This window comes from Passer domesticus, chromosome 2 (assembly GCF_036417665.1).
Source record: "Passer domesticus isolate bPasDom1 chromosome 2, bPasDom1.hap1, whole genome shotgun sequence".
NCBI classification, from domain to species: Eukaryota; Metazoa; Chordata; class Aves; order Passeriformes; family Passeridae; genus Passer; species Passer domesticus.
In genome coordinates, this window is record NC_087475.1 from 111,701,313 (window position 1) to 111,715,013 (window position 13,701).

Here is a 13,701-nt window from a genome sequence, read left to right on the forward strand (position 1 = left end):
GTCTTAAGCTCCCCTATGTTCCTTGCTACAGCACAAAGGCATTGAAGACAGCTGATCGTTTACAAGGCAGAAAACTTGAAGACAAAAAACATTTTTCCTGAAATAGCAAACACTCATTTGTGCTGAGAGCATTTAAAACCAGTGGTTAGTGATTGATTATTTCCTTTTTCTATAAAACTGGGGGGGAAGGTTAATTCAGTATACTGACTCCTTGTTGCTGATTTGCTTGCAGAATCTCGGACACAGAGACTGCTAGACAGAGAGCCTGGCTCAAGTCGGTGTCGTCATCTTTGAGGCCCAGCAAGCTGCTGCCAAAAAGACTGTGGTTGTCCTAATAAGGCAAGGAAAAAAAAGATTAAGTGAAGCCATTGTCTTTATGTATGAAAGTTTTATTTTAAACTACATCCGTTGCAAAAGTTCCACACATGCGGATCCTGCCCACATAGTAATGAAACTTCTGATCAACTGAAATTCCTTCTGAAAAATCATGCAAGGTCTGCACTTCCATTACAAACATGCTTGTTCACCACTTTGACCATACCAACATGATGCAGTGCCTCTGGTATTTGTTTTTCAGTTGTTTGTTTTGTTTTTTCCCCACAAGAAAACCTCCTATATCTGTCTACACACATCAGAGGAAGTACACACAAGCTGAGGGCAATGGCTATCAAATATTTTTATTCCATTCATTCACTAAGTCAGATATCATGACTAAGGAAGAGCTGCAAAAACAGTGCAGATGATAATAGATTTATCTATAGTAAGAGACTTTTTCCTCTTTGCTATTGCAAAACACAAAATGCAAAGCACTGCTGTGCAGTGTACTACCATGCAATTGTGTCAATATGAAGTTTAGCCTCATCAGTTCTTTCCAGAGCCTCTTTTGGAAAATGAGGTTATCAGTCATGAAGTGAGAATATTGCAAGGAAGCTTCTCTCATGTATCAGTTAACCTTATCTTTCAAAGAGCCTAACAATAAATACTGCCAGAGTAACAACATGAAAAATGTTGGAAAAAAGAGTATTGCAATGAAATATTCAAAGTTACTGTAAGCAAGAGCTTAAACACTTGTCAAAATGAAAAGAATTTCAAAATTACTGTTATTACCTTCCTGAAAGAAGCTGGAGTTTTGCTACAGTAATATTGTGCCAAAGAGAAGAGATCTTCTATATCCTCTAAATCAAGATTGGCTGGTGATGTTTCTAAGAATTCTGAGACAAACAAACAACATAAATGCAACACTATTTCAGACACAGAAATCAAACAACACAGACCACAAAAGAACTTATTTTAAATAAGGCGTAACAATCTATTGTATTGACTAAACATGAATATTGATCCACTCTCCAGATGAAAAGTGAAGATACAGGAAATATTCCTTATCCATAGAAAACTTTTACTTTTTGCTAGATGTTCAAACCTTCTATGCAAATTATTTTTCACCACATTCTTACTCCTGCATAGTTTTAGCTTTCAATTGTAAGTCAGCTACTTTTCTAAAGAGCTCTAACCAAGAGAATCCTCTAAAACAAGTACTTAATCAGTAGCACTGGTCTCTGTCCAGGATAACCCAAGGGTGTAGTTTGGCAGTTTATGGCAAAGACACAAAATTCCAAGCACTCTCATTCTGAACTACTAGAGATTATTAATTACGTTGTATTATGTGTGTAAAAAAATACAAAGGCAAGAGTTATTTAAATTTTCCACTGAAATTTAATGCATTTTCTATAAAAACATTTCATTGGGCTCAAATCAAGTGTGCATTAAGACAATCCAGCAAATGCAACAAGTGCAGTAGATTGAAAGAAGGATTTGAAAGCTGTTGCTTTGGGCTTAGAAAGACCAGTTTCTGGTGTTTGTTTCCAGTACTTCAAACTGAAGAATAGAACTAGGTGTGGGAGCACTAAAAGGAATAAGGTAAGTAGGTCAAGGACAGGGCAGCAAAAGTAAGAAAAAATTAGTGTGTGAAGGGATTAAAAAATGAGAAAAATCACATGGAAATTAACAATCTAGCTCTTTAGCAACAAAAAATAGTAATAAATGGGGATTACAGTATATAGCAAATATTTCACTAACAGCTATGTAAGAGAAGTACTTACTTATCATTTCTTCTTTATCTGATTCTTGTGCTAAGATAACGTCTCTGAAAACAGTAAAGTCACAGGCATAGATTAAGTCAGTAAAACCAAAATGAAACAAACCTGGATTAAAACAGTGTCAGCAAAGAATGCCCCAAAGAATTAACTATACACTTACTTTGCATTGACAAGGATGATCAACATTAAGAAGTAAATAAAGAATGGATCTGCTTGTTGTAGATATCCATCCCATATTGCCTGAGTGACTTCAGCTGAACAGTAGTATGAGAAGAGGCTTCCAAGCTAGAAATTTAGAAAATAATGTGAGAAAAAGCAATTACCAGGAACAATCTTATCAGGAATACATTTTTAAGAGAGATACAAAGTATCTAAAAGAAAATAAACCCCAAAAAATAAAGCCTACATCTGCACAATGTACTGAAGGATGGTTCTAACCTCGAAACCAACTTTTATGGAAACAGTGCACAACACTACAGATTATCTTTGAATAAATATGATTATTGTGAAGGCAAAGTTGGCTGTAGACTGCCAGCCTTGCAAATTCAACCACAGATAACACAATCAAGCTGGAGCACTGTTTAGCTCACAGCCACTGCTAAATACCAATTATACCAACAAGACAATCATAAGAGAATATATTTACTCAAATAGCATAGCAATTAGGGCTTTGAAAGGATCCTGCAAACATAATTATTTTTATTTTCCACAGCAGAATTTGGCTAATTGAAAATGGTTGTACATTATTTTGACAACATCACTTACTTAGCATTACGACTGAGTAATTAAACATTTGCAAGCATCAGAAAATTTTCATTACCATTTAAGAAACTCTTTGCCTGTTCCCATGCTCCCACTTGAAAATACATCCTCTCTGATAAACAAAGTCAAAGCAGATAAAAGGTAGGAACTTCTTACTAAACCTGCCAGATTTACAATCACACCTAACTCAAATGCATACCACCTGACTTCGCTGGGGTCTTACTGTACTTGCTGATGCACACAAATTCCACATACATTCACAAATGTATCAACACAGCTATAGCTTTCAAAAGCTTGGTATCTGTTTTAAAACACTATCATGGAATATTTCAACACTTCCTAGTATAGTTTTATAGCAAAAGATAGACCTATTCAATTCTGGCTCAAATGCAACTGAAGACAAAACGTCCATGAACAAGATGACAGTGGCAGGTCTTGGTATGTTGCTTATATACTTCTAAGTACACTTATACAGACAGATTTTTCACAGATGAAACAGAATTTTACTGTAATCTCATTATATAAAATGAAACCTATGATTTTTTCCTAAAATTGTACACCAGGGAGCATGGTGGTGAGAACTGGCAGCTACACCAGCTTACTTCACTACCACCTTTCAGAGAGGAGATTCTTTTTCTAATTAGGTTTCAAAATTTGAAGAAACAACTTCAAAGAATTTTGTATGTACTAAGGAAAATTCTATTAAAAAATGGAAATTGAGTGACAAAAAAGGACCTGATTTCTCTTTTGAAGGCTCATGAGACTGGCAAAAGGCAGATTTTGAGAATGTGAGAATTTTTCCTAGACACATTTTTATACTAAAATTGGCAGCAGATTTAAAAATAACAAACAAAAAAAACCCAAAGACAGACCTCACAGTTTAATAATTCATTAATTTTCACTTCTTTAACTGAAAATTCACAAGGTTGAAAAAAATTTTACATAGCCAATGAGTATGAAAGAAGAGCCTAGAAAAGTTCATGAGTCAAAGTCTGCTCTATTAAATTACAGACTTTGCCTGTGCAAGCACAGTATCATGATTTTGTATTGCGTATACCAAGTAGCCTTGATACAAAAATTTTGTTGTAGTCCTGGCACACAAAATTTATAAAACATTATGAGGTGAGAATCTTTGTAACTACCCACAATCTGAGGCAGTTTTGAAGAGGAAATGACTAATGCTTCAGAAGTTGTAAAATGTATGTGCCTAAATTCTAAAAGACATACGTATACGCCTTAGCAGGGAGGTTTCTAAACCAATTCATTCTTCAGCTTTAAAAGACCTGTTAGACTTATGTTATCCATATCTACAACATACAGCTGCCCACAATCAAAACTAACTTTTTGCTTTTTGAGTATGCCAGCTGCTCTCATTTTTCCTTACTCCAAGAAGTTCCTAGTATCAGTGACTCAATAAGAACTCACCCAGAACAATAAAAATGTGACATTAACAAGACCTCATATCTCATGCTAAATACTAAAAAAAGCCCACACTATATTAAAACATGCAATTTATTTTAATATATATGCAATTGTAATTGCTTGTACTACTCTTCCATAAACTCACAACATGTACTTAAATTTTAACAGAAATTTATTTTTTATTATGTTTCCCTACTTTCACTTTATTACCCAGTTGAGTGCATATGAATCCGGAGTCATCTTCTTGGTATCAAGAAAGGAGCAGAGTTCAGGCTCATGGTACTGAAGCAACAGTCTAAATAGATGAAAGGGTCTTCCCTTCATAAAACAATCCCTAAAAAGTAGCAATGAAAACAATAAACTCCCCCATAATATCGCAGTTTTCAGACTTACAGCAGCAATTCTTTAGTATCTGTGATCACGTAATTTCCTGTACATTGCTCTTTTAATTCACAGGGACTGATCACGAAGTAAACTTGCCTCAAGAGTCAAAAAACCAACCAGCCAAATCAAACCAACAAAAACCCCAAAACCACTGAAACCTCCACTAAATTATCAAGGCAGCAGAATGAAATACTGCCTGACAGATTACGTAATACAGGAGTATTTAAAACAGATTTAAATCTCAAAACAAGTCTATCATGGTACCCATGGAGCAGAGATTCACTGATCTACTGTAAATTGTGTATGTGTTTCATCCTCCCACTGAGGAGAAAAACCAGGAAACAGCCTGCATCTCATTGAAACTCCACTTAGATTGCTACAGAAGGAGCTCAAACACCAGATACTCTGCAAGCCTTCTACAGCTGACAGCACAGGGGTGATGTGGCCATATTGCCACCATCCCCAAACAGCTCACAGAGCCCAAGAGTGTTTCAGAGCAGAAAGGGACACGAGTTGAGTCAAGTGACAGGACTGATAAATGCTTCCTTCCTGCCACTACAGCAAACATGCATTTTTCATATTTTGGGCACATATCCACAGCCAGGCTGGAATCTCCTCTCCAGGCAATCAGACTAAGACCTTTAATCACAGACTATCCAGCCTTGCTGAAGTGTCATGGTGCTCCAACATACATAAAAACTCACTTTAAGGAGAGCATCTATCTAACAGCATGAAAAGCTCAAATTTAGTATTTGTCATTAAAAATATCTGGCAACTTAAAAAAAAAAAAATCAGTCCCAACTCAAAAGAACATAAGGAAAATATTAACTACTTCTAAAGAGATTTTGAGACTTCATTAGTGCTTATGAATTACTGTTTCTGAAGGGATAGAAGTATTTTAGATATAAAAATGCTAGGAAAAGGAACAAAAAACCACTTCCACATAACCTATGCGAATTAGTTCATAAAAAATGGTTTTGATATTGCATGAAAGGATAGCTCTTTAAAAGGCATATTGAATCTAGATCAGTCACATCAGTCAGCTAACTCTTTGTATCTTAAACCAACCCAACCATATCCTGGATTTCAAACCAAGAGGTACTGAAATTTATCATCATATGAAAGAATCTGACAACATGGCTAGGAACAATACTACTCTAACCAAAACCAACATACATATCTTTCAGAGAATACTTCTACTGCCAATAAAAATAGTACATATGGAAAAGAAAGAGTTTTACCTTGGAATGAATTTATTCATGATAGCATAGAAGCAGTTGTACAAATCACTGCGGGGCAAATGAAGGTGCACCAGAGGTCTGAGCAGATGTATCCAGCCAAGGCAAGAACTGTATTTAACATTGCGTGATTTACAGTAAAAAGTAATAACAGACTCAATATCCAAAGTTAATACTGACTTCTCTTCTTCTGGCACCGACAACTGGTCTGAAACAGGCACAGTAATACAAACTGTGTTAAAGGCTTTTCAAAGAAATTGGATGAGATTATTTCATAGCACAATTGCATCAATAAGGACCAACTGGAGAAAAAACCCAACAAAACCAGACAGACAAAAAGCTGGCTATTTGGATTAAATTCTTACAGAAAGGCATTAAAAAGGTATGAGAATACAAGTAACTTTATAAACCCAGTAGGGTAAGACATTTAAATAACATAACAACAGGATGAAAGAAGTTTGGGGTTTCCAGGATCTATTAAAAAAAAAAAAGAGGTAGATTCTTTCAATGCACAGAATGCTCCTCTTCTACTCCTATTTGATGTGCTCAGCACACAACTTAGCTCAGCTCTACAACAAATTCATTTGAATTTCAACACAGATCAACCCACAATGCTTACCTTCAATTCCTCAAAAGCTGACTGACATGTAAATTTATCTAAATCAGAAGTTTAGATCAGCCAGGCTTACAGACTTAAATTTTAGCATTAACTTATAAATCACATTTTTTTATGTCCAGGATGGAGGAAAGAGACCTGTACACACTACATTAACATAGTGGCATTAAATTTCTAGGAAAAATCTTTCCCTCTCAGTTACAAGAAGACCATAGTCTCATGACTGTTAGTAAATTTTTTTACTACAAAAGTCTAATACTTTCCCATCAAGAATATTGACAACCCAGTCAATGTTTGGCATTCCTTTTCTCTATCTCTCAGAAAAATAAAACAGTACATAAAACTCACATGCTAACTGAGGATATACTTCAATTTTGGAGACTACTTGCTTTGCTAAAACATTGAAATAGAGACATTTAATCCAATGAAAAACTGAAATCTCCATATAACCTTCTTTCTGAAGTCTCCATATAACCTTCTTTCCTTCTTTCTCCATGTAACCTTTCTTTCATACAACCTTCTTTCTTTCATATAACCTTCTTTCTGAACTTTACATTTGGTCCCCTTATCAGTTTAAATCCTTACATATCACAAAATATTTGCCAATAAATACAAAAAGAGAACTATCAGACAGTGAAGTGCTTAATTTTGTATGTCATTAATATAATCTGAACATTTTGCATCTTCCTGAAGAGAGACTATGATTAAAAAAGAGAGTGGAAATTCCACCCCCATCTCTTTCCTTTACAGGACAGAGAGAAGGAAAATAACTCCTACCAGGCTAGAAAGTGTAGAACTGCATTTCAGAAATGGTAAGTATGTATGCATGCACCAACTCCATCCTCTGCCCTTTCATTTGCACAAGAATAAATAAAATGATAGGTAATGAAATAGAAGATTCTCTTATTGAAGTTGTGAGATGTATCCTGATTTATGAGTCAGCATTGATTCCATCAAGTGATCACTGATACCAATGCTGCTGCATCACATCAGGGGTTTCACCAGTTCTGTAATGAGCTGCCAAGCAGATCCTGTGACAGCTCTTTGCAAACATACCAGATTATTATTTCCTTTGTCCTGGCAGCACCTTGCTTGCACAAACACAGCCTTTCATTTTTTTGCTGAAAATGCTATTAAAAAGTATCTTTCTTTAAAACAGTTTTTGAAGCCCAAAATGTTTAATATATTTCTTCTCTCAAATGCTATATGCATTTTTGTGCTACAACAGGTTTTCAGATTAAGAACCAGACCTTCCACAATTAAAAACCTGAAGGACACTAAATAAAGAATGTCTTCTTTAAAAGATGGAGCTTGGAAAATGATTACCATCTCTTCATCTCACAAAGCTTTCAGACTATGCAAACTATCATATACAAGCTAATACTTTGAACTCCCATGATGTCACCCTCCCAGAGTCTGTGTACAGGTAAGATACTATTGTTTTCTTACAGTTTCTTACTGATTTTTATCTGCTCTTTCATCTTCCTCCAAAATGTAAACATCGTTCGGATAATTTAATTGAAATAAAGTCTTAAGACAACTGAGAATACAGAAGTTTTCAAACTGATGATCTAAATGTAACAGAACTTACCAATTAGCTCTTGGCAATCCTTATGAATTATACTCTGCTCAGGTAGGTCTAAGGAGCCATCCCAGGATGCTAGGCTGTCCCCCTTTCCTACTACATTAAGTGCAATCTGAAAATAAAAATAGAAAGCCCTCTAAACATTTTAGTGTATTTTTGCAGTTGTTCAATTACTAAACTCAGTAATTAAAAAAAAAAGAAAGAAAATAAGAGAACTGTTCTTAAACTGAATCACCAGATGGATGTTAAAATTCCAGTACTACATCTCTTCTGTAGAGATCCCTGGCAATTAAATCTTTTACCTCAAATGAAACGCAACTTCAGGTATTTCCTGCTTCTTGATTTAAGCTCATATTTACCTTCCAGACTTTGGCCCTCAGATCAGCAGGCAACTGCCTTCCTTGAATGATGTTTCTCACAGTTTCAAGATCACAACCTCCTTCTTCTAGAGCGTCTGCAAGATCTTTTATCCTAAAATAATGAAATGTAATTTAAAAAATCAATTATACTATTTTTCAATGTTTATGTAGACTGAAGGCTACTGTCAGGCAAATCCCACACATATGCAAAGCTATAAAACAACTTGGAAATTACTAAAAAGAAATACTTGCAAAATGTTACTTATTTCTCTACTTTAAAGCTGCTCATTCAACTTGTAATTCCATTCAACTTCCATACCAAAAAAAAAGTTTGCTTTTTTGTTTTCATTATGTGACAAGGTTGCAAAATGTATCATAAAAATGCAAATTCAGTTGCAGTTTACAACTTTCAGCAACTTTCAATTTCAGCAAGTTTTCACACACACACAAAGCAAATATTACACCTAAATTAGATGGTGGAGTTATTTTAAATAAAATATTAGCTGGCCTAGAAAAGAGAACACTTTCTTTAAAGGTTTAGAACAGTCAGCTTTTAACCTCACCTTCCCTGAAACGGGAAAAGACCTTTTAGTGAAACTCTATTTAACTATACAGTTGTAGTATTTCAAGTATGGACATATGCACAAAACTGAATTAACATATACAAAAATGTTAATAATATAGAGAGTAGCAAAATACACAAACTGACAAGACAAACACTAATGATGATTGCTGTAGTAAGACAACAAAAGTTCAGAAGAATTACAGATAAGAAGAAATTCAGCATTCAGGAATGATTACTTTACAATCTCTCTGATAGTTTCTGCAGACTGGCTCAATGTTTCCATGCTGTCAGTAATGGGAGAACCACATCTGATGATTTCAGGATTTCAATATCATGTAGCAGAGCAGTGGCAAAACAGGTTCACTGGAAAAATAGCAATGGCAGTGACACATAGGTCCCGTAGGCAAAACTTCTCCCTTGCTATATCCTCAATTCTTCTCTACTTGCTCTGACATCTGCCTTCAGAAAGGCTTTCTTCAGTTACCCCAGGAGTTAAACACATCCAGGGGGTTTATAGCCAGAGCAAAACAAAGAACAGGATTGTTTCTCTAGGACAGATATTCACGTGGGAAGATGGATTCCTGGTGAATAACACATCTATTTATACACACAGAGCAACAGATGTTAAAGTGTTATCAGTACAATTCTCAATTGATCCATGACTACTGTGCAGTCAATTCAAATAGCCACAGGAAAAAACGTCAGCTCTTAAACTCTTGTCTACTTTAACTTCCATATAGCCACAACCACATCCTTGATATAAAAGTTCACAAGTTTGGTCTCCTGAAAACTTCAAACACACACTTCTGATTTTCTGGGACAAAAAGATTAAAATCTCAGACCTGGAAGAAGGTATGCAAATACTTAGCTAGCTTTACTCAAGAGTTATCAAAGTATTTACAGGTCTGAAGAGTAAGCATTTGCCTTGCGTTGTATCAGGCAGTTTCTTTGTCACTACTTTTTGGTCTGCATTTTAAATCATATTTCAAATATACATTGGAGCACAACTCCACTTTTTTTCAAGTAATTTTCCAAATCTGGACGAAAGAAAGCATAAATTATAAAGAGAATTACTTGCCTTATTTTCTCACAAATTTGTATTTTCACATTTTAGTATTATGAAAAAAAGAAAAAAATCCCAAAGTCTGTTTTGTATAGGGCTACAGGTTGTATAATTTGTCAATCGCTTTCCTGAGACAGAAACAGAGCAGAAGCAGAATATGGAAGCACACTTGTACTTCAATCACCAATCCTGTTGCCCAGTTGTGTACACAATGTTCAATGTCTGAAAAGTTAAATGAATGGATCAGTTAGCCTTGAATAAAAATCAAGTATTTCCAGGACATTTACACAAAGAGACCTCCTAGCTCTCAGCAGAACTACATGAACTCTAGGATGATGTAGCTTCAACAGAAGCCAACATCAAGCATCAGCTGGAGAGTAGGAGGTGCTCTTAGACACATTGCACGTTTCTGTGAGCACTGTGTATGAAAAACGGTCTAGAGAACAACAGTCAGGTCTTGAACTGCAACTAATTGCTACAACTACAGCCAAGTATTAAACAGGTATGTGGAAATGAATGCAACAGCTGTGTACATGTTCCATTTCAAGTAGAAAGGTCTTAAATTGTTATACTTTAACTTCATTTCTACGTCACCCAAAGAAACTCTTTTGAAAATAAGAAAGTAATTTTTACTTGAAACGACACTTAAAACTACATCTACACTAAGTACAGAATCACCTGGCAAAGAATGTTTCACAAATCCACAAGTACAAATTCTACCAGTTACTAGTATCCAGCGTTCAAGAAGCTGTGAATCTAACACCAGCTTCAATGTGTTCTCTGCAAATGTGTGCTTCTGCTGCTTGACAATATATTACCATTTGCAAAAACTTCCTCCAAGTGCTGTCACCCCCACTTTCTACACTGTAAAGATGAGAGGCAAATGCCAGTTTTACTACTTCACTTCACAAAGCCAGTTTTACCACTTCACCTCACAAAGCCCATCTGCCACATGATGAGATGTGATGCATTACCAACAAGGAGTTAAGTGAAATAACAGCAGGGGGGAAAAATGCTTTGTTCTGCTGTGATTCAATTAGGTGCTCATTTCCTCCATCAACTACAAGATTGCTCACAGACTGTAAGTAAGGACTTCTCAAAGATTAAGTAAACTCTTTTCTAATAAACTTTCTATTCAGGCCAACTTGCAAAGTACAAAACATGAAATTTCAATACTTTAACACATGTCCACTCGCTGTGCTTTACCTTATTTCCGTCAGTTGTTCTATAACTATTCCACTGAACTGCTAGCAATCTGAATCCTTGTCTTTTATGAGTGAAGAGCAGCTAGGAAGTCTTCTGTTCACATGGGTAATTATTACACTTATTTTGAACAGAAAGCAGCACTTCTCCCTATGCAAACACTCCTCCAGACCTGAACATCTGCACCTTCTGCTCTGCCACAGCTCCACTGCCTGTCTCTAGGTGCTACTCAAAATTTTGGTTAGATGTGTGGAATTCCAGCCTACACCCAAGCCATGGCCTGAAAGGTAAATTCCCACATGATATAGTGCTCAAAATGTCGTAATACAAAATGCTCCAGTTAGTGCATCTGCAGTAAATTTCCATACTTACAGAAGGATCTCTTACATTCATGCCAGTCTGGTGACATATTCAATAAGTAGCTGTCTTCACAGACATTAAACAGGACCTTTTTTAACTTAAGATGTGTAAGCTGATGGCAAGAAAAATTGATCAACTGTTGGGAATTCAGCTTCAGCCACTTTTTCTAAGTATTTTTTATATACAACTGAGATATTTAGTAATAATCCCTCATAAATACTAGAGAATGGATGAAAAGTGTCGGAATGTGAACAGCAGAAAAAAGATAATAGTAAGTGATAAATAAACTACATGAAGTGTTAAGAATACTACAATCAATTTCATACATTTATAGAAGGCATTGCTACGGTTCCTACTTTTAACTCAAGATTTTACTGACTCCCAGGAAAAAGCGTCAACAAGAGCTATATTGAATTGAAATTAATGAGTGTTTGTCTCTACTGAAAACAAACAAACAAAAATCAATCCCTCACATTTGCTTCAAAATATCCATTGTACCCAGCACAGCATTGAATCACCATTTATTCTCCAATAGAATTTTGGAGAAAAACAATTCCCTGACATTTTTTCTTCAATTTCATGCTTAACTGGAAGGGACTTTTCTGTTCATGGGCTTTCAGAAGAAATACTATGGCTCCAAGTACTAATTAGGCAGATTGTGAGAATGGGAAAGATATATGGAAACTAGGTTTGTCACCCTGTTGTTTTAGGCATTTGCAGTGCATTTTGGGACCCATAGAATGAGTTATTCCAATGCAAAGTTAAATGTACAGGAACAATTCCATCTGTGGTTACAGTTATATTTAGTTACTTCAGGTCCTGATTTCCCAAGTACAGATCTTAAAAATGATTAATTGAGCAAGTTTCCTGAAGCTTGAGTATTAAACAAACATCTACAAAAAGGTTTTAGAAATTAATTCATAACCATTAATCTGTTTGAAAACCTGAACAAGAAAAATAAGGTCCAAACCATCGATTTCCTTGATAAATGAGGCAAGAAAAATCTATAACTTCCAATTACAAACATTTTAACTAATAACAAGCCATCTTATTTGTGTCTACACGTTGTACTAACTACATTGTATTGCACTGACTGAAATTATGATTAAAATAAACAAATAAGACAAAAAGAAAAAGATTTTACAGCAGTTTGAAAGCAGCCTGCCTCCTTTGTGTTTCACAGCATTCCTAGCTTTGGACAGATATGTCTCCCAGAACAAAACAGTGCTGGCAATTTCTCAAATTAGCTTTTGAGTATATGCCAAATAGCTCAGAAGAAATATTTAGTAAACAAGGTCTACCTGATTTTGCTCATTTTTAAAATCAAAAGTGTTGATATGAACTTCTTATATTTACTGAAGAAAAAAACCTACACTCTCATCTTTCTCTATACATAAGTTTGGTGATGCTGGGTTTTCTTTTTAATTTTCATTGTGCAGTGGCAAAGGTTTCTGTTTTCTGTTGAGCAAAACATCAAGCAGTCAGTACAGGTGTTGAGGGGTTTAATTCATAATTAGTTTGTGACACTTCCCCCCACCCAAATAATTTCTACTAGCACCACATGACAACACAGGGAAATCAAAGAGGGAATTGTATGTTAGTGAGCACATCTGGATTCTACACACTCAAGGGGCAGCACCAGCCTCTGAGCTGTTACAAAACTCCATCTGCCTTTTAATCCTCCTAAGGAAGTTAAGAGAGGACACGGGATCAGCACTGCCTGTTTTGCTCCCAATAAAGCTCAGGCATACATATGTATCATTATACGTTTGGGTATTTTTAAAATTTGAAATCTTATATACTTCAAAATATGATAGTGTAGTAATTTACATCAAAAAGCTCTTTCAACAGCAAGTACTAACAACATTGAAATATAAATACCAGACAACACTTTAAATCCATAACTGAAAAAGCAAGTACTTCACTGAAACTGGTTTTTAAACAAAAACCAAAACAGGAAAACCCAAAAGCCACGTGAAGTTTCTAAGCAAGCAATAAGGAATGCAATTCTGTCATTCACAGCCTCATACCTCTAGTAACAGGATGCA

The 13,701-nt window shown here is 35.4% G+C and overlaps 2 protein-coding genes across 8 annotated transcripts in view; one reads left to right on the forward strand and one right to left on the reverse strand.

Annotated features, from left to right (window-relative positions):
- The window catches only part of TBC1D23 (TBC1 domain family member 23), a 36,879-nt gene that overhangs the window by 21,492 nt on the left and 1,686 nt on the right, over window positions 1-13,701 (reverse strand). For 4 of the 5 annotated variants that reach the window (XR_010356867.1, XR_010356868.1, XM_064410751.1 and 1 more), the window contains exons 2-9: window positions 8,463-8,574; window positions 8,110-8,215; window positions 5,906-6,110; window positions 4,491-4,614; window positions 2,257-2,381; window positions 2,100-2,143; window positions 1,108-1,211; window positions 209-331 (exon numbers count right to left, since the gene is read on the reverse strand). Coding sequence is in view for 3 of the 5 variants with exons in the window: in XM_064410751.1 (XP_064266821.1) it covers window positions 209-331; window positions 1,108-1,211; window positions 2,100-2,143; window positions 2,257-2,381; window positions 4,491-4,614; window positions 5,906-6,110; window positions 8,110-8,215; window positions 8,463-8,574 (943 nt within the window). In the remaining 2 variants the exon portion in view is untranslated. Of the gene's footprint in view, window positions 1-208; window positions 332-1,107; window positions 1,212-2,099; window positions 2,144-2,256; window positions 2,382-4,490; window positions 4,615-5,905; window positions 6,111-8,109; window positions 8,216-8,462; window positions 8,575-9,263; window positions 9,479-13,701 lie in introns of those variants that run through there. The other variant, XM_064410752.1, reaches the window with a different exon arrangement.
- Window positions 1-13,701, forward strand: part of CMSS1 (cms1 ribosomal small subunit homolog) — a 256,935-nt gene that overhangs the window by 19,243 nt on the left and 223,991 nt on the right. For all 3 annotated transcript variants that reach the window (XM_064410765.1, XM_064410767.1, XM_064410766.1), the window contains exons 2-4: window positions 233-339; window positions 7,269-7,330; window positions 7,747-7,944. In XM_064410765.1, coding sequence (XP_064266835.1) covers window positions 7,914-7,944 — 31 coding nt within the window. In that variant the 5' untranslated portion in view covers window positions 233-339; window positions 7,269-7,330; window positions 7,747-7,913. The remainder of the gene's footprint in view (window positions 1-232; window positions 340-7,268; window positions 7,331-7,746; window positions 7,945-13,701) is intronic.